Genomic DNA, 21,270 nt, shown 5'->3' with positions numbered 1-21,270 from the left:
CGTGGGCTGCCCAGAGGGGGGAGGCAGCGGTGCCCGGCGCGCAGGGAGCGAAGGGCTCGCGCTGCCCGGCCCGCCGGCACGGGCAGGGTTGGCTCAGCGGGCGCCTCGGCTCCGTCTTCAGGCACGGACGCTTCCTGGTTCGTGTCACCGTGCTTCTGGATGGGGAAACCTCTGGTGAAATCCAGGCTGGCTGCTGTGAATGGTGGGCTCTCGGCAGAGTGTAACTGTGCAGCCGCAGGAAGGTTATTGGTAGTGTTCACTGCAAGGGAGTAACTCCCAAAGAAAAGTTTTGGCTGTAAGAAACGTCTTTTCAATGGATTTGATGCAAAGTAATTCAGCTTTTGGCGTACTAGTCTTGCCCAAAACAGGCAACAGGCTGCAAGGCAGCGTTGCTGTGTGGTGGCAGAACAGCGAGGCTGGGCTAACACTGATGAGAACTAAGAGAAGTTTGAGGGGAAACTTGTGCTAATTACTTGCTGAAGAAATTAGTAGCTGCATATGTGCTCAACAGAAAAAGCGCACTTACTACTTTGCAGAAATTGGCCCTAAAATTCAGTTTTTCTCCTCCTGACCAGGAGGAGTGGGGTGGTTTTTCCGCAGGTCTCCAGAGTCCCCTGACATCTTGCGCAGCGGCGCGGGGCTGCGGGATGGGCTGAAGGGAGCTCAGGGGTTATTCAAGTGCGGAGCGTTCAATTCCACCTATTCCATATCAACACTTTTTGCCTTTTAAAAGTCTTTTGGAGTCTGGGAGTGCGTGACAGGACTGCTGAGCAGCTTATCTCTCGCTCTTCCCCACGTGTTCATCCTCTGATAAGGAGTCAAATACAACACATGTGCCATCTGTGCCCAAACAGCCAACATTTGCTTAGCGAATGAGATATGACATTGTCAAAAACTATTTACAGATTTGATCCAAGGGCAAAATAGTTCTGTTTCTGCCTGCAAACAAATTTTTCCTCTACAATGAAGTAGCGTTTCTCTGTTTGAGAAATTAATAAGTGTCCTGGCCCTCAAAGGCAGCCTAGAATAAAAATGTACCTTGTCCCTCATGCCGAGCGGCACCTGCAAGCCCTTGACTTTTCTGGGAGGCCGGAGGTTTTGTGACGGGACCTGAGCGAGCGCTCCTCTGGGCTTGTGTGCCTGCAGAACCGCGGGGCGGGGTGGGGCTGTTCCTGCGGCTCGGGCAGCGAGTGCTCGGAGGAAGGGAGACCAGGGAGCGGGCTCCAGGGGTGGAAGTCTCAAAGTTTCAGCGCTGGCAGCACACGCCTTGGAAGGAGCCCGACCGCAGCTCTGGGAATCGCGCCGGCTCCGCAGTGTCGGCGCGAGCGCTGTAATGGGCCGCGGAGCAGTCGGGCTGTCCGTGTGCTGCAGTGCACAGCGGGACTGCAAGGTGACGGGCTCAGTCTTGACTTCCCATCAGTATTTAATCAAAACCAGAAGCCATGCACTTTGCTCACCGGTGTATTTATGTACGCCCCAAGCTGCGGCTATGGCTTGAAGCAACCACGTGACTTTTAGGCGCAGGACTAGTCCCCAAGCGCAGCGCAGACAACTCTGCGATGCTTCAGTTCAACACGAGTGTATCGCCAGAGAAACCCACAGGGCTGTGAATAAGCTGTTTTCTGGACTGAGCTTTCGAGCGTGCATTGGCAGGCTCAGGGCTCCGTCCTGCGAGCTGTGACGCAGTGAGAGCTGATGCCAGTGGGACTCTTTCCCCAAGAGTCTGTGAGATGAAGCCGCAGCAGGTAGGTTAAGGGCTGTAAGGAAAGCAGTCATTCACCAGTAGCAACACAGATGATGTGATGATTCAATCACTGATTGTTTTCCGTTAGATTGTATCCAAATGTAGAATTATGGATAGATTAAGAATACACTTGCCTGGTTCTACTCTGATTACTCTGCTAAATTTCTTTCTTTTCCAATTCTCCTATCCGACACAGTTACAATTTTTCTCTCAATCTACCAAAAGGACTAAGAGATGGGGGGACTAATGATGGAAGGAAATTTCTCTTGCAAGTAAAAACAATGGGTTTGGTTTATTTAAAAATGGGCATGTTCATTTAGCAACAAACCTAGAAGTCATTCTTCATGTTTTCATTGAGCTGGATATGTTAAGAGCAAAGGATAAATACCATGAAGCCAATCATGCCCTTGCATAAAAATTCTGGCTTGTCAACACAGTGATCTGTCGAGGCCAGGGGACAATTCCTCAGTGCAGTGTCACGCCCAGTGTGACCCTGATTTGAAATACTCCTCTCTCACTGATGCGATAAAGTCAGCGACGCTGTGATCGTATGCACCAGTTGAGGTTCTGGCCTACTTATCATTGTTTTATTGTATTTAAAAAAAAACCCTAAATGAAGCCACGGAAATACGCTGTATGAATTCTACAATGGGATTTGGATCAAAATCCTGGGAGTCTTTTGTTTATGGGTAAGTAATGGCATGTAGCTACATCTGGAATTGAAAATAGCAGGTCTATTTTGAAATTAGAAGATTGCTGTATTCTGTATATTGCTTTATAAAGAAAATAAAAAGCACATTAGCGTTGGTAATATTCAAGTGTGCAAACTTGCTGGCACAGCTTTTGGATACATTGAGATGCTGGGGTTCTCTCCTCAGGACTTAGTGTTCTTCCAGATTTTATTCATATCATCATATATAACTGAATACAGCAGCTGAGCGGTAAAAGGACTGTTTATTTAAAAATATAAATTCAAACGGAGACAGCTCATTTAGTATGCAGGTTGGCTTATAAAAGAGCGTATATGAAAACTATGGCTTCTGGCCAAGGGACCTAGCACAGAAGCACAGTCCTGGATCTGTGTTATGGGGTGATAATGGGTTGCTATTAAGCCGTGTCATCACTCTGTTAATTAAGAAAGAAATTGATAATTAAGAGTATTTAGCAGGTTTCATCTGAAGTTGTTACCCCAGATACTTGGAAGGGCTGGAGCTACCCTTTCAGCTGCATAAAGCAATTTGCAAGGCTAACAAATAAATATGGTATGCCTCAATTTGCTTTTCTTCTAAGTCCCAAAGAGCAAAAGACTTATTCATGGGTTTAACTTGAAGCATCCAACTATAGTTCCATTTAAAAGCCCGCTAGCTTTTTCAGGATATGTAGAAATTGGTGGGATAATTCCTTTCAGCATGAGAGGCTGGACTAAAGTGGCAGTGCCTTCCTGGTTTCAGGAGGGCCAAGTATGTTGCTGTTGGCTAGGAAGTTGTCCATCTTATTTGTAAAGGATGAATGTGTGTAGTGTCATAATAGGACTTGTTTCGGTATCTAGAGTTAAAGTGCAAATCAGTGTGTAACAGTTGGACTTGGGGATGTGCAGTTGCTGCCTCTTACGCAGAGGGAGACCTTGTCAGTCTTTGTAGGCAAATACTCTGTACTGGTCGCTTTCCGGAGGGCAGCTGGTGCCTAGCGGGGCTAGAGGGGAGGGGGCAGGATAAGCAGGTTGTTGCCTGTACCATTTTGGGGAAGGAATAAATGAGAGGTACTAAATCTTTTCTTCCCCTTCCTTCAGTGCCTTTTCCTCTTAATGTTATCATTTCTGCAGCCCGCTCTGTGCAGAAAGTCTGTTTGGATAATCCTTTCGGATATCTGGTTTGCTGATGCCTTTCTCACACAAGCTTCATCAAGCAAACAGGCATTGACTCTAACTCAGGAGAGGCACGAGCTGTTCTGCAGAGATGGACAGCTTCCTCCACCCCGCTGCTCCCCCCATCCTAGTCCTGTTCGAATGTCACGCTAATGTGGTATGTTTTGGTTGTGGTCTTTTTCCTGTCCTTCTCAGTCATCAGTCATCTCAGAGGCTTCCACTTTTTGGCTGCATGGCCAGAAACCCTTGAAGGAACTGTACTTCTGAAAACCCACTTATTTAGAAAAGTCATCTCCAAAACCAGAATGGCATGACTGTGCTTAAAAACAGTGACCTCGTGTCTGAGCACATCTGAGAACAACTTCTTCAGATATTTCATACCATTGTTCCAGATAGAGAAGCAATAATTAATTGCACAGTAAATATTAATAAAATGATGTTACATGTGGGTAAACTGACACAGAAGGATCAAGATTTTTTTCCCGCCATTAAACACAGATTAATGGCAGAGCTTGGAAAGAATTGCTCATGAAGTCCTGCGTTACTGAACATTTATAGGCGTCGAGGATGTGAGAGTGTTTTTGTATGCATGTGGGTAACGTGCTGGGTATAGGGTATACGGGTGATCCACTGCGATTTGCTGCATGGAGTTAATTCCATGGTGCATTCTTAAAACACTGATGAGCTGGTTTAGAGGGTATGTTGACTGAGAAAGCTTTCCCGCTCTACCTAGTAATTAAGCAGATTTGTTGTTCATGCCTTAATAGTTGTAATCATTTTTGTATGCTAGAAGACAGAGTAATTGAATGTTCAGTTTAGTGCATGGGGCTGAATGTGGCTGCAGGCTAAATCTGACCACACAGCGAACCCTCCTCTGTACAAAAGCCCAAGCCCCGTCAGAGTGGGGAGGACAGGAGGAGAACCACCTGCAGCAACAGCCGCTAAAGCAGAGAGTGCCCTGGGCCAGACGTTCCCTTCCGTGAGGATACACGGGTCCATCAGAGTCAAAGTCCTTCAGTCCCCAAGAATGTGCACAAGGACAGCGGATGGTAGCGTGTCCCTTCACCTTCTGTCCAAAAGCCAATGAGCACACGACTGGCCTTATTCGGTGGTCAGTTATTATACAAAAATAAAACTGTTTTGTAGTTTTATATATCGGCATGAAGTTCTACAATGATTCCATTTTGAGTTAAATTTCGTAGGTTATAGTGAAAGTGTATAAATTCTTCCGGTGTGGAAAGAGACACATTTGTATAAAAGTACCAGGAAAGTTCACCTGCTTTCAGTGTGCTTATCTGCTAAAATTTTTCTCTGGCAGCTTTTTAAAAAAATATGTTTAAGATTGTATCACGTTCCTAGCAAACACAGTTACAGGCTGGTGTAAAAACAGCGTGTGGACCCCCTCCTGCTGCTGCACCATCAAGGAGCCTGCGGCCAGAGGACCCTCTGGGGGGAGCAGACGGGGCTGCCCAAGCAGAGGGCGCTGGGTATCGCCTCTCCCTGCCCGGCCCGGCCCCGGCTCCACTGCAGCTGAGCGGGGACCGGCTCCCCGGAGGGCACTGGAGCTGTGTTTCGGCTACTGGCAGCCCACAGCCACCGCCTGTCTCCCCATGAGCTGCAGCCACCGAGACCTTCCCCGGGGGTCAGGTCTGGCTCTGGGCTTGGCTTAAATGTGACACGGAAATGGTATCGATCTCCTCACGGTCGATACTCGTCACTTAGAACGGTGTTTCTGTGCATCGTTTTTAGTGGCATCGCTCCGATGGCTTTCCCTCCCGCCGTCCCCACTGGAGAGAGCGCTTGGACCAGATGCATCACTGGGTATTTACTCTGATGAGTTTTGTCCTTCAGAAACTCATTTACAAATTCAAAGCTCTAAGGCACTAATCTCTGCTGTTCCCTTAGTAGATTAAAAGTTAAAATAACAGAATAGAAGAAAGGATGTGAAACGAGAACTGTTCTTACTTTCTTGGAGCAAAATTCAGAGCACATCTCCACCGTCAAATTGGGCTGTATCAAAGAGGCTGGAAAGGTGTCTGTTAAATTTTCTGGAGCTCTAAAACATCCTCGATAGATAACATTCCTCCCTGCAGGGATATGAAATAGGTTTCTCTTGAGAAAACAATGTCCGTAGTATCCTACCTCTTTCACAAAGAACAATATTAGGTTCAAAAGCTAAAAATAATAAAATAAATTTTATATTCCAAATGCTGTAGAAATAAGAGAAACCATGATACACACTAGAAGAATGCGTTGCAAATCCTGTGGTATTGAAAGGAGCACACGCCTTTAGCTTTGTACAAACCACTGAAAGTAGGGCTGCAGCAAAGGGTTTAAATTAAATTCCACCAGTGGAGGGCATTGCTATTGTTTGCAAGTCCCAGTTTTCTTTTGAAGACATGCTTTCCCCTGAAAGACTTAAAAGCCCTGATAAAAATCTACAAAGCTTCCCATGATCTGCACCAGAAAGGGAAAGGAATTTAAATGAGTCCTGAAAGCCCCCACAGGGACCCACCTTCCTGCACATCTGCTCAGCTGCTGAGCTGCCCCTCTCCTCTTCCCACTCGCTTTCTTTTCAGGCCGAGGGAGTTTGCTGCAGCCTTCGAAATCTAAACTAGGCTTTTGTAAGCTGTTCAGGGAGAACAGATTTTGTCAAGTCTTTAGCATCAGCCTCTGATCTCACCTGCTCCTGTATAAACGCCATAGAGCTTGGCAGAATTGCTCCATTTTTTGCATCACTGTGATTGAAGTCAGGATTTGGCCCAAATACTTGTTACAAGCAGCAATACGATTTTCCCTCCTGCTTAAGAGAGAACCGTCCCCTGACACAACCAAATGAAAATCCAAAGCTGTCATGGAAACACACTACCCCAGGTGAGGCCGTGCATCTGCACAGGTGAGCTAACAGTAGTGAAGAAAGTAACAGTGTGGCTGGTGAGAAAAGCAAAATATCTGCATGTTGTATGACACTTCTGTAACTCTTAGGATTTTGTGGGCTTTACAGTGCCTTTACTTCATTGCTCTGTACTAACTCTGTTGACAGAGTTTGCCTAGCATAACTCCGTAGGGAGGAAGGTGGATTTGGAAATGAATTTGGGGCTTCTGAGTCCTGGTTGGCACCCGCTGGCTACCTTAAACAACACTCACTAGAGCGGAGGTGGGAAATGCGTTGGGTGACGGGAGAGATGCAGTGCAGTTCTGAAGGAAAAATTTGGTTCTGCCCAGATTCTCCGGCATGAGCCAAGAGCAATCTAAGGAGAAGCTGCTTAAATATTGTTCTATAACTGTTCAGTTACTAGAAGCAGTGCTGTATCTTTGAGATCACTCAGGAGACGGGAAAATAAAACTGCTCATGCAATTTGGGGGGAAACAGGAGTCTCCCTGGGACCAGATCACTGCAAGAGTGGCACCAAAGAATAAAGGAACAGAAGTTCTTTGGCTTCTCAGGATGCTCTTGAAAGACTTTCTACTAAATCTCACGCTAACGTTTAATTCCTGAAACAAATGTTTATGAACACGTGTAGACTTGTCTCAGCGGGTCAGGAAGAAAACCTGAACTGCCCACACTGCACTCGGGAGGGAGCAGGGTTTGCAGAGAACCCGGCTCACACTGGAAATGTGCTGTATTTACCTCGTCTGCCTCCCTTCTGGGGAAGGATGGCTGAATCCTGTCCCGAGGAGAAGGGCACTCTGTGCCACAGCGATCCCGGGCTGCAGTAGCTGCAGACTTCAAGCCTCATTGCGTTTAATGTGACGTGGGGGCATGAGTCCTGCGGCGCAGGAGCTGTGCAGCTCGTGGTGCCCAGGGAGCTGGGGCGGGAGGGGGAGGCGAGGGACAGAGCAAGGAGCCAGCAAACCCCCTGTCTGGGAAGGATTAAATGAAGATGCCACTGGATCTGCATAAGCAGAAGCCTTATGCGAGGTCTGTTCTCTCTATTGCACAGCGTAACTCGGGGTGCTGTTAGTTTCAGAGTTACTTTCCAATATACTTGTTCACCGTGATTAATACCTCTGCTGGCCCCTCAGCTAGTTTGTGTCAGTGGGATTCTTCAAACAGTCGAACATCAGGTATTACTAATGGCAAAAAAAAAATAAATCTAGCTCCAGGCTAGACTAATTTGATGACTAATTCATTAATACTTAAGAAAAAATAAAATGCCGCCTTTTCCTGTGAAATACGTATATATATTTTATGCTGAAAGTTTAAACAGTGATGCATGTCCTGGGAAACCTGCCAATGTGCCTGTCAGCCTGACACTAGCAATTTAGGTCTATGTACCTTTGATATATAATTTATATGTAGCCGGGTGGGTTATTGTACAAACCTTGACTTGTCTTTAAGAAGAAATGAAGTACCATCAATACTGGCACAACCTAAGGTCTTGGTGCTTCTTCTCAGCAAATAACATCCGTAAGGTTTTGTGAGCTTGCCAAAAGTAAAGACTACTCAGCTGTTTAGATATTTTATGTGCTTTGTGTTGGCCCAAAGGTTTATCTGTTGTATCTCCCATGGTAGCTAATTGAATGACAAGTAGAGTAAGTGTTGTCATCTGAAGATGAAACAAAAATCCCAACCGCCGCTAGAACAAAGTCCTTGGAAGAGCAAAACTCTGTGGTCTCATTTCTCTCACTTAGGAAGGAGATTGCTGTGCCTCTCTGGCCTCTACTTGTTCTGCTGCTGCAGTCACATAGCACTTACTTTGTGTTTAGGGTGATTTCTGAGCCTAGGGTGGCATTTTCTGCCCTTCCGTTATAAGGCACCCACTTCCAGGTTGTTTCAAACACATGTGGGTTTGTCCCTCTGCAATGGAGGCGAAAGGGAGTAGTTTTTCAGCTGAAATTCTGCTGCTGTTGCAGTCGCTCTGCACTGTATTTTGTTTCTTCCCTGGGACAGTAACCTCCTACGTGGCAGCCCTGAGGCAGCTGTGCCAGGGGCGTCTTGCCCCTCGGAGGCAGTGAGCACGCTGCCATTTCGGGGAGGGAGCCAGGGACGGGACCAGCAGCAAATGGACACCGTGCCCCGCGGGCACCTTTGTCCTTTGCTGTTTCAAACCCCGGTGACAAACGGAGCAAGACGAGCAGCGGGGACAGCCCACGTGCTCAGCCTGGCTGTGGCGTCTCCCCCGCGGGGCGAGCAGCCTCCTCTCTCCGGTCGCGCACCCACTTACGTCGTCTGGCTCCTGCCCGCAGCTCCTCCACCCTGTAGACCGAGAGCCGGTTCACCCCTCCGCAGGCAGAGCCCTTCTCCCCCTTGCACTCGCTGTTGCACTCCTCGGGCTTCGAGGCGGTCGCTGGCAGCTTGTTCCCGCAGTAGCACTCTGCTCCGTACGCCAGCCCCGCGTAGGTGTAAGCCCTGCGGGGAGCAAAACCGGGCCCAGTCAGTACGGGCACCCTGTCTGCTCCCGTTCATACCTAACGAAGGCAGGAGCCCGTCCCCACGTACGGCGTGCGCTGCTGCCGCCCTGCTCAGAGACGCAGCCGGCCGGGCGAGAGGCGGGCAGCGCCTCGTCCCGCAGGCGAGGGTGGTGGTCAGAGTCCGAGTCACAGCCACGGCTCCGGCTGCGCAGGCGTGTGCCGTCCCCGTGGCAGCGTGGCTGGGCCTGCTCCCACCCACGGCTGCAGCTGGGGTGATGCGGCCCCCGCCCAGAGCTGCCACTGCAGGTTTGGATCAGAAACGTCTAGGACAGCTCAGAGGGACGGAGAAGAAAAGCCCCGTTCAGAGGTGCTGTTAACTGGCATTCAGAGTTGGGCGCTTCGGATCCCGTCAGGCGTCTCTCAAACGCTCAGACCGAGCCGAGGCCGTTGCTCGCCCAAGGCTCTGCCCGGGTGCCTGCGCCAGGGCTGGCTTCCCGCCACCGCCGGCTCCAGCAGTGCCATTGCCTCCTGCCCGCGTGGAGCCGCCGTCCGGGCTGGGCAGGCTCACGGGGCCGGCGCTCGCGCGGAGGTGGCAGCCTGCGGTGCGCGGACCCGTGGGTCCCCCTGGCAGGGCAAAGTGCTCCCGCGGGCCTCTCGGGCCAAGGGCGAGCACGTGAAGGTGCCCCCAGCCAGGCCCGCGGCTGAGCTCTCTGCTGGCGGCACCGGGCAGGGCCTGGCCCCCGTGGTCTCCTGACGGTCTGTCTCTCTGAGAGGAGATACCTTCCCCTCACCCGCTCCCTCTGCAGAGTCTGTGTGTGGCTGCAGGGGACTGGGCTGGAATGGGGGGGTCTCAAAGCCAGCAAGATGGGGTTAAGCTGCAGTTGGGGCACCCCTGAAGTGACCACTGCATTGCCCTGTGGACCAAGGGAAGCATTTCACAGGAGTTGGTCTAAACGGTATTGTTTCTTCTGCTTCCTCTTGTGCTTGGGAGCAATGGGAAGTCTGTTTCATAAACATTTTCATGTAGTCCTGCCCCAGGTACATCATCCCTGCCCGCACCCTGCCTTGGCTGACCAGGAGAGGCAGAGCGGTGGCAGGAGCTGTGTCTGCCTGTTCCCGGTGACCGGCAGCTCCCCGGGCTGTGGGGTGAACGGCCCCACTCCCTGCCACGCACCCTGTTGTCTTGCTCTCTCCTGTCTTTGGAAGTGCTAGTTTGTTCAAAGATTTTTTTTATATTTTGGATCAAAGATTTAGGCTAGAGGGCTATATCTAACAAAGACTATCTAACAAAACGGTAATTTTTGACCAGGACAACAGAAAATACATTGTAAGGAGCCACCCTATAATAAAGAGAATAGGCAGCAGTGAAATAGTCTACTTTAAGCAATGTAGCAGAACTGCACCATGCCTGAAGATACGAGATAATCAGTTTTCACAGATGCTATATGTTTAACATATGCATGCTTCTCCCATTTCAAATTCAGTTCCATTTATTGTCAGAAAAGAGAAAATTTGCAGTAAAAAAATACCACTCACCTCTCGGCACAAGCTTCCTGACAGTGTGATACTGTCATTTTTCTTAAGTCATAAAACACAGCTCCCTTCAGTGTCCTCTCCCTCGAGTCATCGCTGAAGCATCCCATGTAGGTGCCTGTGTGCGTGCAAGACCAGAGTTAGGCAAAGCACATGGGGTGGAGGCGGGGGAGAGGGAAGAAAGCGTCCAGCGCCCACGCAGCCCGTGAGTTGCATGCAGGATCAAGTCACCACCTGCCTGGGGTCCTGCCCCTCCGCAGAGCTGTCTGCTGGTACCGACCCTTTGCAGGTGCTGTTGAAGGGGTAAACTCAAACATCCGATGGAAACGAGACTTCTCCCTTCCCCGGGTTGATTCAAGCAGGCCAGAGTCTGCAACCCAGAGACCCAGAGTCTGCAGCCACCCCAGAGCCACCGTTCCCACAGGCGGCTGCCGCCTGCTCCTCCCTCCCTTCGGTGACAGAGCGTGGCGAATTTTTACAGTAAAGGAGAAGGTAGTCTTCAAAATGGTATAAACTTCGGGAAATCTTGTTGGATTTCTCCCAAGTTTTCTCGAAAATCTCTAGTTCATAATGAGATGGTGCAAGAGAAATATTAAGAAAATCAGTTTTCTTTGGGTACACAGAGTTATATTAAAGCTATACTGGAAAGATAACTTCAGTCTTAACTAGGCAGCACTGTCTAGCTGTCGCATTGAACTATCTCTCTCTGGTGCAAATGAATCTCTTAAAATATGGCTTGCTTTACTTAGCATATAAAAGATAAATATTTCTCTTAGACTGCATCCTATGTTGTGTCTTTTTTGCTGTCATGAACAAAATGCTATAAAAATCCAGCCCATTTTTAAATATACGATTGAAAGGGTGATGTGGAGTCCCACTGTTACACAGCAATTGTGTGTATATAAGTACATTTTATCATTAAAATATGAAGGAAAAAAGGAAATTTGATTTTAGAAGTAGCAGCATTGAAATGATAACAGGGAAATTAAATAACATGAGCTGTGGACAGGAAGAGAATATATGATGAAAAACGAAACTAAAAAGCATGTTAACAATAAAATAATCCAGAAGAAAAAGAAAGTTCAAGCCACTCTAACAGAGATTTTTGAGCTAGGAATAATAAATCAAGCATTTAAATATTACAACAGTAGATTCGAAGACCTGCACATTGGTAATTTGCAAACATGCAATTAGAAAACTCACAAGCTGTGAATATGCCCCCCCAGCGCACTGTTAACGAGATGGGAGTCACACACCTGCAATAAGGATGTTCTACACTTTACTGCAGACTTTGATTTGGGTACTTTGACTCAAACCCGTAGCAGCAGAAAACTTGGCGCGTGGGGCCAAAGGGCCTGAGGGGGGAGGCGCGGGCAGGCCCCCCGGCACAGGCAGTGCCCGCCCGCGTCCCTCCCACGCTGCCACCAGCAAAACCTCATTCACGTCCTCTCCATGAACGAGTCGCGGAGAGACTCCGCGGGCTGGAGCAGGCGTCGCGTCAGCGATCGGACCCTGCACCTCTGCACCCTCTGCAGTGGCGTAACCGGGACAGGGGAAACAGTGTGGAACACCCCGTCCGCTGGAAGCATTCCTAATGGACAATTCTCCTTTTTTGCCTGACAAATTCCTGTTTCCATTTGTTGCACTGATAGCATTTGCCAGTCTCCCTGGCAGGATAAGATGTGGTCCCTGCCCTGAGCCACTCGCAGGGGGGAAGGTAACACGCTCTATATAGGTAGTTAAATTTTTAATTGATAACTTCCAAAAGCATTCCAGTGCTTGTTACCAATACTGTTATTAATAATGTCACTTCACGTTCAGTCACATGTTCAAATGATGCATATTTGAGTCAACATAGTTCAGTGGGATGTAGCAATAAATAGTCCTTCTGGCTCCCCTCAGTCAGCAGTTAGAACCTGAGCAAGGCACTGGCTCAATGGCTGCTATGGGCACTAGCTAACTTTATGGATAATTTTCAAAATTAATCTTTTTTTAGTTAAAGTTTTTAAAGAACAGGTTCATACTCTGCCTGGTATTAGCATAGCTCATAAAGACTCACCGCATTTCTCTACTTTTTATCTATTCTTCCATTCATCGGGTGGGGAAAAAAATCACCAACCGCTGTGGGGACTAGAGCAGCCCCAGCAGGGACAGCCTGTGAAGGCAGAACCAGGCGTGCTGTCTGCACGCTGTCGGGGCTGGGGCAGCAGCAAAGCCGAAGGGCTCGTGGGCACTCCTGAGTTTGGCAGCCCAGGTTCACTTCACTGAACCCACCACAACTATCCGCGCTGCCGGCGCACGTGCAGGAGGTGGAAATCCCGGGGCATCCAGCGCAAGGGAGCGTAACGTGCCTGGTTTCAGTGTGTTGCTTTCCTGGCCCCCGCCAGTCCCCCACCTGCGCACTGCGGCTTCGCTTCTCTGCCACCAAAACCTCAGTGGGGTTTTATGAAGCACCCGTGGAGCACTCTCAGAAGTTCCAGCTTGGTGCTTCAGGTAGCTCCAGCAGTTTGAGTTTGCCTGACTCACGCCGTGTGACTCATCTCCCACACACCATCACTATCACCTTCTCCTTCCCATTTCTGACAATTTACTCAGTAGGAGTCACGAGGTGGCACCCATTTTGCGGGATTTTTGCAGAAGGTGCCCCTTTGTTTGGGTAAATTTATTCAACAAACTGAAGAGCAGTTTAGCAGTGTGGTGTCTAGTCATCCAGATCCCATTCGCTTCTTTGTTATCAGGGAAGCATCTCCAAGAACAACTAGTTCTTCTGAAAGGCAATGGATCAAAGACTGCAAACTCCTAATTTGATGCTGGAGCCTTGGGAGCATGGTCTGAATCCTGGTGCTCTCTGTGCTGGGCTCCTCGAGGGGGCCTGTCTGCTCCCTGGGGGCGACTGCACAGCTGGGGCTGCAGCTCTCCGCAGCCGGGGCGTTCGGCTTCCTACAGCTCCCGCAGCGCCTCGCGGGCCTGGCGGGGGGATGCTGTCCCAGGCTCGCCTGCGGTGACACAGCTCTCGGGGGTGGGGGGGGTCGTAAGGGTATAAAGCCAGTGGGAAATGTGAGCATCTACAGGCTCCTGGTTTTCTTCTGCTTGCTCTGGGTAATAGTTTTGTAAAAGCCTTCCTGCTGAACAGGCTGGAGGAGTCCATGCGCGTATTTATCAGCAGCACTTAGAGCAGCAGGATCAGGCTCTCAGTGAAGGGGACTCACATTTCTGTCAAACCTGAGTGGCTTTGCGTTTGGCCTGGGAACGTACAGTTGTGTACCCCGTGCTCTGGCCACTGGTGCACTGCACGCGTGCAGCGGCGTGAATTCCCCTTGGCCTGTTGCAGGTTCCCAGCGGACCCGCCAAACACCAGGAGCTAGTCTCTGATTCAGGAGGGTTGTGGGGCCCAGTCTTGCCCCCCTAAGGACAGTGTGTTTGCAGAGGTGGTCACAGAAGGCAGGGCAGGATCAGGGAATGCGTTTGCAGTAGCAGAATTTAAGTACATGCTAAAGCAGCAAGGAGGCACTTCTAGACGTATGGTTTTGTGTGGTTTTGGATAGTTAATTTGTTAAAACCCACTTCTAAAGTGTTCCCTGTTCTGAGAAAGAAAATCAATTAAACAGTGTTCATCTCTGCCTGCTTGAAGAGAAAATAATTTAAATTAGGGAAACATGTTTCACTGCCTGGGCTTCCATTCAGTCAATAAAAATAGTTTTTTGGAGGAAGTTACACCCCAGCATGACCAGGGACATCAGGATCGTACTTTGGCCCGTCCATACACTTAAGGACTGGTTTGAAAGTGGTGATGGGCCAGGAGGAAGGTGTTTCTGTGGGGACGCTGTGGTGCTCGCCAGTCTCTGCCTGGGACGGCCCTAGGAGGAGGTGCAGTTTATGTGTGTGCCAGAAAACGGGGCAGGGTATATCCCTTACCTTTGTGTTCAGCAGTGTGCTTCATCACCTTCGATCCCGCTGTTTGCATGGGCTCCTGATCGCTGATGAACCTGTGAAACCACCTTCTTCTCAACTGCCTGAGCTCGGAGTTGCGGGACGCGAGCCACCGCGGGCTGTGGTGCTGGTCCAGGGCCGGCTCCTGTCGCGCGCCCGTGCCCACCAGCAGCCTGGGACCAGGGCGGGGGTTTTGCAGCGTCCTGGGGTCTACGATCCCAGCCCCGGCCATCCCGTCCGGCACCGGCAGGGCCTGGTTAGCGGAGGTCCCACGTGAGCCTTGCTGGATAACCAAGCGCGTCCGCTGGAGCAGCAGGAGGCTGCCAGCCATCAGGTAAGCTGCCGTGAGGAAGAAGAGCAGAAACTGGGTCCGACGGAGAAACTTCTGTAGCCTGAAGAAAGCTTTGGCCATGCCCTTGCTGAGACCGGGCCCTTCACGCCTCCCGACGGGCCCCTGAATCTCCACCTGGCCGGGCGCTGGTTCCTCCCGCAGGTTCAGCCCATCACTCCGGCGCCTTCTCCCCGGACGGCCGTGGCAGAGCGAGCAGCCCGGTGCGGCGCTGCCGCCGGCCTCAGGTGCACGCCTGGCCTCAGGGCCCCGCGAGCACCCGCCGTGCTGCCATCGTCGTGCTCGGCCGAGCTGCCTGGCAGCCGACGCCGAAACCTGAAACAGCAAGGGGGGAAGGTTGGTTCACATCCAAATAGAAAATACCCGCCATCAGGCTGACTTTTCCCCACCCACACCCTTTTCTTTTTAGCTGAGCGTTTCTCCATCTGTTGTTTATAATTAAGCACTTTAAAAACTATAATCTGATGAGAATAATTGATTAAGCAGAAGCTACTTTCAAATCTTCAGCCTTTTTTTTCCCTTCTTTCTTTTAACTTGGAATGCACAAGAAATACCTTTATGATGAGGTTATTTCTCTTGGGATGTTTGGGAAAAAAGTTTTTTATTTTCTCTTGTCAATGGCCGACATCTCCGTTCTTTGTGACTGGCTGGAACAGGCAGCCACAGTACAGGCATCTTTTTAGGAAGGTATTATCAGATTCCTTTTTTTCAGCTAAGCAGTAGCTAAGCTACAAATGCAGATCAGAAGGAAACAGCAGTGTGGGTGTGTGGAGAAAAAAAAGAAATTGCATCAACTCACAATAGATAATAATTATTAATCTCTTTCCAGTGCAATAAAGTCAGGCTTTATGCTGGAAGGATATTTGGGGATTCTGTACTTACACACAGAGCTCTGAGCTGCTGTGTGTGTTGCTTTAAAAGAAACCAGAGATCCTGCTATTTTTTTAGTAGATTTCTATTGCCAAATATCGATGCGTGGATGTGTATGCATAAAAATGAGTGAGTGAAAAAAATTAATTTCAAGTATTACCAGATATTTCTTGACTGCTTCTGAGCTTCGCAGGCTTTAGTTGTGCTGATGTGTACCATGATGGGATTGTCTGGGCAAGAAAAGCTCCTTTGTGCTCTAGGGAACCTTTAACCTCCCATAGCAAATAAAAGCTGGCATCTCCCCATAAGTTCCTGTTTCCCAGTCAATCACTTCTCTGTGGAGCCAGGCAGGCATTGAGAAAAGATGCAGTGTCTTCCAGAAAAGAAAATATTATGGCTTTTGCTTGACTTGCAGTTGGGGCATACTCTTGAAATCCACGGTCCTGGCAAGGAAATATCCACTCACCGTATTTCTTGTTTCAGTATCTGATTTAAAGTTTTGTGGATATTTAGTTACGCCTCTTTCTTAATTAGATGCTACCAATTAAGTCTCCACCCATTCCTTTTTTCATTTAGTTGTGCAACTTCTTTCAGTTTCAAGCAGCAATAAAAAACAAAGCTCAAAAACTTTTAGGCCAAAAATATGTTAAAGCTCAGCTGAATCTTTTGTCAGTTGAGCCTGAATTCCTTTTTTGTGATGTTTCAGCCTTGATTGCTAAATGGGATTGGCACAAGGCAGGAGTCCCTGTCTTCTAATCTTGAAGTCGGGTGCTCTTGAGGACCTGATTTAGGCGCTTTTTAAAATTTTATTGGTTTCTTTCAAAGTTCATGTATGCTGGTCTCAATTTTGTAGGGCTGAGTAATACCCAAAAATATTTGATATGCTTACACTTTCTCCAAGAACTTGGGAGAGCGAGCAGGTGCAAAGGGCTACGAGGCTGTAGCATGCTGTAGTAAATTAAGACCATTTTCTGCACTGTAGAAGTTAACGCACCTCCCTTCTGATCAGCTCCAAAGCCAAAGAAAATGCATTGATTTACACCAGCTAAAGAGCTGACCCTTAAAGTTAAATTATTGAAAATCTCTGATCAATGTTGTGAGTGCTCAAGAATTACAGTAAAAGGGTCAGAAGTACCTAGACAGATGAACAGGAAATTAGCCATAATTAGATACTGCAGATTGTTACTGCGCTAATTTATCTGAAGAAATACTGCCTATCAGCATAGGTATGATTTGATTCACTAGTCGTTCCTGACACAGGGCTACTGGAAACTCGAGCTGTTCCCAAAAGAGGCTGTCTGATCCAAAAGCACGGCACGTTGTTGGCCATTCGAGAGGCTGATGGGCAGTAACGCTGCCCTGGCGCCGCACAGTGCTCTGAGGTGAGGCCTGGCCAGCGGAGGAGGTGGCCACATGCCTTGGCAGCTGGTGGCCAGGCAGGCAGCAGGCTCTTCGAGTCGTCATCTATAATGCAGAGGGACAGCCCTTCTCAATAAAACGCTGCTGCAAAGCCTCGTTGGTGAGCTGATAATGCTGCAATCACGTAGGTATTCAAGAGGTTTAAGATTTTTTTCCCCCCCCGAGCAGCATGATGAGGCAGATGAATTTATCATCCTTGCAATCATGTCTGCCCAACTGTAATTCAGGGTTTCAGAGCTCTTGGTTTACTCACGAAGTGATCAAGTTACGGTATCAAGAAATTCTTTGGGCCAAAGTTCTCAAGTGCGTCCCAGCCGTTTGCATTGGAAGGGCAGCGCGGGGCAGCCGGGGACCCGCGGGCGCTGCTGTCAGCGGTGCCCAGAGAAGGACCGTCGGAGCCCTGCAGCGGGGCTCGGGCGTGTTGTGTGTGAAACTGCCCCGCTGGCCCAGTTCAGCCCCTTTTAATGCCGCCCTGTGCCGTCTTCCAGCGGATTTCCGTCGAGTTCCTCCATGTCTGCAAGGATTGAAAGTGGAGCGGCTGGAAGCTGCACCATCCCCCCGATGAGAGGATCTGCCGCTTGCCTGGGAGCACATGGCGATGCCTCCTGGTGCCAGGCCTGGCCACTGCTTGCCCAGGCAGGGCCTGCGCAGGGCGCGAAGCGCTGCCTCCACGATGGCCCCTCAGCAGAGCTCGGGCAACTGCCCGAGGCGTCGCACCCCAACCAAGCGTGCAGCGAGCCTGCACCCAACCACCGAGAGGTCTTCGGCATTGCTGCTGTTGCTCTGCCTAGTTTATCTATTCAGTTACTAAGGAGAACCTGCTTCTGGGCCTCAAAAGGCTAACTTTGCCTTTGCCCAGAGGCCGAAAAAGTTTAAATGGTACAAGCCAATTTCGCTGCAGTCAATATGACATATATAAATTACCTCCAGATGCATTCGCCCTCAGTACAGTTGCCATGACAGTACATTGTAGTAAAAACCAACCAAATAAATAAGCAGACTCCCCGCCCACAGCAACTGCTGCAAATGTGCAACTCAAAAATTAAATGTTGCTTTTTAGTGGGGAAATAGCAGAGTGCTGCTGACATAAAAAAATGTCATTTGATTTTTCCATAAACTGCATATTGCAATATCATCAAAGTATGCCTAAAAGAATTGAAGTGCATCACTTCTGATGATGATATTAAAAAGGAAAGAGTAAGGAGGATATGAACTAGTATCTGGTAATACAAAATGCATAATTTTTGTTTTTCATACATGTTTCACTTAAAGTGAATGAAGTGAAATGGAAGAAGAGTAGAGTCTTCTGTTCCTATTTATCAGTTCTCAGAGCCAAAGGGGTTTTAGGACCATATTAATTGAGAGTTGAGTTAGTAAAATCATAAAATGGTAATTGAAAGGACTTTGAGATGGGCAATGAGAACTGTTAAACGGCAGAGAAGACCTCTAGGTGAACAGAACAATGAAAGGGTTAACACTGCAACAAAAAAAGGAGAATAATTAGCAGTGGCAGGATCAGCTTTGGAGATGGTGAGCGGTAGTACAGAAGGTCTGCTGGGTGCTGTGCCTTCAGCAAGGAGAGGATCCCTCGCACCACTAAAAAGGTGGTGTGTCTGGTGGCAGAGTTTTTATAGAATGGATAATTATCTGGTATTGAGAACAAGAGTTTGATGGGGTTCAGAAAAGCATTGAGTGGTCTTATTTTATAAAATGTGAATTTATTCACTGTACTAGTGACAGGTGAATTTTTAATGGTTCAGAAGTCAGATAACCATTCAGTTGTTTGAACAGCATTTTTACCTGTTTGTGCCTGAAATTTTTTGTCTGGAAATGTCATTAGAAAGAATAGTTTGAGGTTTTTTTCTGTAAGACCTCTCTATATACCAGCAGGACTGAATGCAGAGCTGAAAAATGCATCTTACCTGAAACCCTAGAATCTCAAAATAGGAATCTGTTCTGATCGGTTTCCTAAAATGGGCAATGCTGCGGTTCTCACTGTCTCTGGGAAAGCCAACATCTTTAGAGGAAGATCCCTCTAAATCTGGCACGACTTGATCACCAGTGGGTTTGCTGGCTGGTGGCCCAGTTTTCAGACCACTGTCCCAGTGCCGGGGAATCCTCCTGAGCGCTGTTGCACGTGGGTTTGCTGTTTTTTCTTGTGGCGTGGTGCTGGGTGCCAGAGATGCTCTCCCAAAGGTTTGCACGAATCCGCGATGCTCGGTGGGGGCATGGTCCTACCAGCACCCACGGAGAGGCTGCTTCGCTTTTCTGCCACGTTGCTCGGAGCCTGCTGCCGTGGGGTCTTGCCGCGGCCCAGAAGAGCGGGGTGGCAGCGCAGCACTCCCTGAGGGGACTGCAGCGGTGTCCCCCAAGGTGAGCGCGGGCAGCCGCCTACCGCCCAGCTCCTCTGAACGTGTCCGGCAGCCGCCGGTCGCGAGGCGCCGCGGGCCCCTGGTTGGACTCGCTGCAGACGCCAGGAACAGCCCCTGCGCCTGGTAAAGGATAATGAATCTTTGTAGAGCTCTATCAGTATTTTATAAAAACAATGTGGTTAACGGGTCAGGGGACACCTGCGCCGCTGCCGTGGCTGTAGGGAGCTCTTTCTGGAGGAGGCGCAGAAGGGGGTTGTCTGTGTGTGCTGTGGTTTCAGAGCACTCTGGAAATGTGCCCCCTCCCTCGGTGGCTTTGCGATGCTGCGAGGTTCTGTGCAGCGTTGGGAAGTGCCAGAGCACAGACTGCGAACTCAGGACGTGGCGTCTCAGAGTGCCCTGATGGGGCTAAGCACCAGACCACAGGCATCTCCAATTCCAAGTGCTGGTTTTCTTTTAATCCTTATTTTTCTATCATTAAAGAGTTGCTATAAGGAAAAGCAGGTCAGTACCTTGCTTCCAAAATGTGTGACAGAAGATGCCATGCTAAGCAGCTGCATTAATATATTTGTAAAGAGAAATAGAAGAAAACCTGTAAATTTCTTGGCAATTCTGGTCTCCTAGCTAACTGACAGAATTTTTAAGGGAAGACTGAATACTTTCAGTGATGTTATGAGAGCCAGTGAATGCTGAAGGCAATACAGGACAGCCCCAGATTTGCAGGTGAAGAGTTGCTCAGTTGAGGGCTGTCCTTTAATGGGTTGCTCAATGCAGAAACTTAAGTCAATACTGTATTGACGGCTGCAGCTCATCAATAGTTGATCTTGCCTAAAGACCAGCAGGATTTTGCAAATTCAGAGTTCTTGGCATGGAAGCAAGACTATGTTTTCTATTGTAAACTGAAGGGAATTGGGCTCATGAACACTATTTTTAGAAAAATCCATCCCTCTTCCACATTTCTCCTCTATTCTGTCAGCTTGCTTTGAGTACAAATGTAGTCACTTGGGACCTAGCTGAAGGATTTGGCTCTCAGCCTTTCATTTGGATACACACTGCCATTTTCTTGAGGCTGTTTGGAAAGTCAAGGCCAACATCATACAGCGTGAATGCCCATATGAAGAAGAACTCTTGAGAAGCCACAAATGTAATGTTGTGATCCTGTCCAATATTTGCAATTCCCTTTATTCCGATAGCTAAAAGCACCCTGAGTAACCCAGAGTGTCTGCCAGTGTCAGTCTCGAGACGGCCAACAGCTCTCGCAGCTGTACTTCGGTGTGTGGCCAGAGCCGTCTCTTGAGTTTTGGGAAGGAGGTTAAAAAGACAACAAAGGTGAGCCTCATACCTTGAGTGGAATTGACAGAGAAATTCCACATTATCCCAGTTTCCAAATCACGGGAAAAAAGGGAGAAAAGAAACCAAGGATCACATGTGTGTGGAAAGCAGCACATGCTAAAAGTAAAGCTTAGAGGAAACATCCTGGTACTCTACTGTCTTAAGCCAAAATCCACACACATCAAGGTACAGGTTGATGCTGATGGATTTTGGCTCAGGTCCATTGCTACTTTTTCTGGCTCCTTAAGAAAGTGTCATGTGGAATTGCCTCACTAACTTAACAATGTAACTTAGGAATTTATGCAAAGGAAAGGAAAAGAGGTGGTTTTGTAATTCTGTCAGCTTTCCTAGGATATTCTTTCACCAAAAAGAAAGGAAATTTCCCATGAAGAGTTACTATAATATTCATTTCCTTTGCCAACTTAAACATGTACTTTTCTATGAGAAGGTCTATGGAATACCAGCTGATCGTTGACCCTTCTGGCAGTTACGGTGCAGTGCTCGA

General features: G+C 48.7%; 2 protein-coding genes across 3 annotated transcripts in view; one reads left to right on the top strand and one right to left on the bottom strand.

The window, feature by feature from the left end:
• Positions 1-21,270, top strand: part of LOC141932262 (uncharacterized) — a 180,028-nt gene that overhangs the window by 28,252 nt on the left and 130,506 nt on the right. The window lies entirely within an intron of this gene.
• WSCD1 (WSC domain containing 1) overlaps positions 1-21,270 on the bottom strand; it is a 31,314-nt gene that overhangs the window by 6,905 nt on the left and 3,139 nt on the right. For both annotated transcript variants that reach the window (XM_074845167.1, XM_074845168.1), the window contains 4 exons: positions 14,412-15,090; positions 10,500-10,614; positions 8,777-8,961; positions 5,574-5,695 (listed from right to left, as the gene is read on the bottom strand). In XM_074845167.1, the coding sequence (XP_074701268.1) occupies positions 5,574-5,695; positions 8,777-8,961; positions 10,500-10,614; positions 14,412-14,838 (849 nt within the window). In that variant the 5' untranslated portion in view covers positions 14,839-15,090. The remainder of the gene's footprint in view (positions 1-5,573; positions 5,696-8,776; positions 8,962-10,499; positions 10,615-14,411; positions 15,091-21,270) is intronic.

Source organism: Strix aluco, chromosome 19 (assembly GCF_031877795.1).
Source record: "Strix aluco isolate bStrAlu1 chromosome 19, bStrAlu1.hap1, whole genome shotgun sequence".
Lineage (NCBI taxonomy): Eukaryota > Metazoa > Chordata > Aves > Strigiformes > Strigidae > Strix > Strix aluco.
Note: the sequence above shows the minus strand (reverse complement) of the source record. Positions and strands in the feature narration are given on the sequence as shown.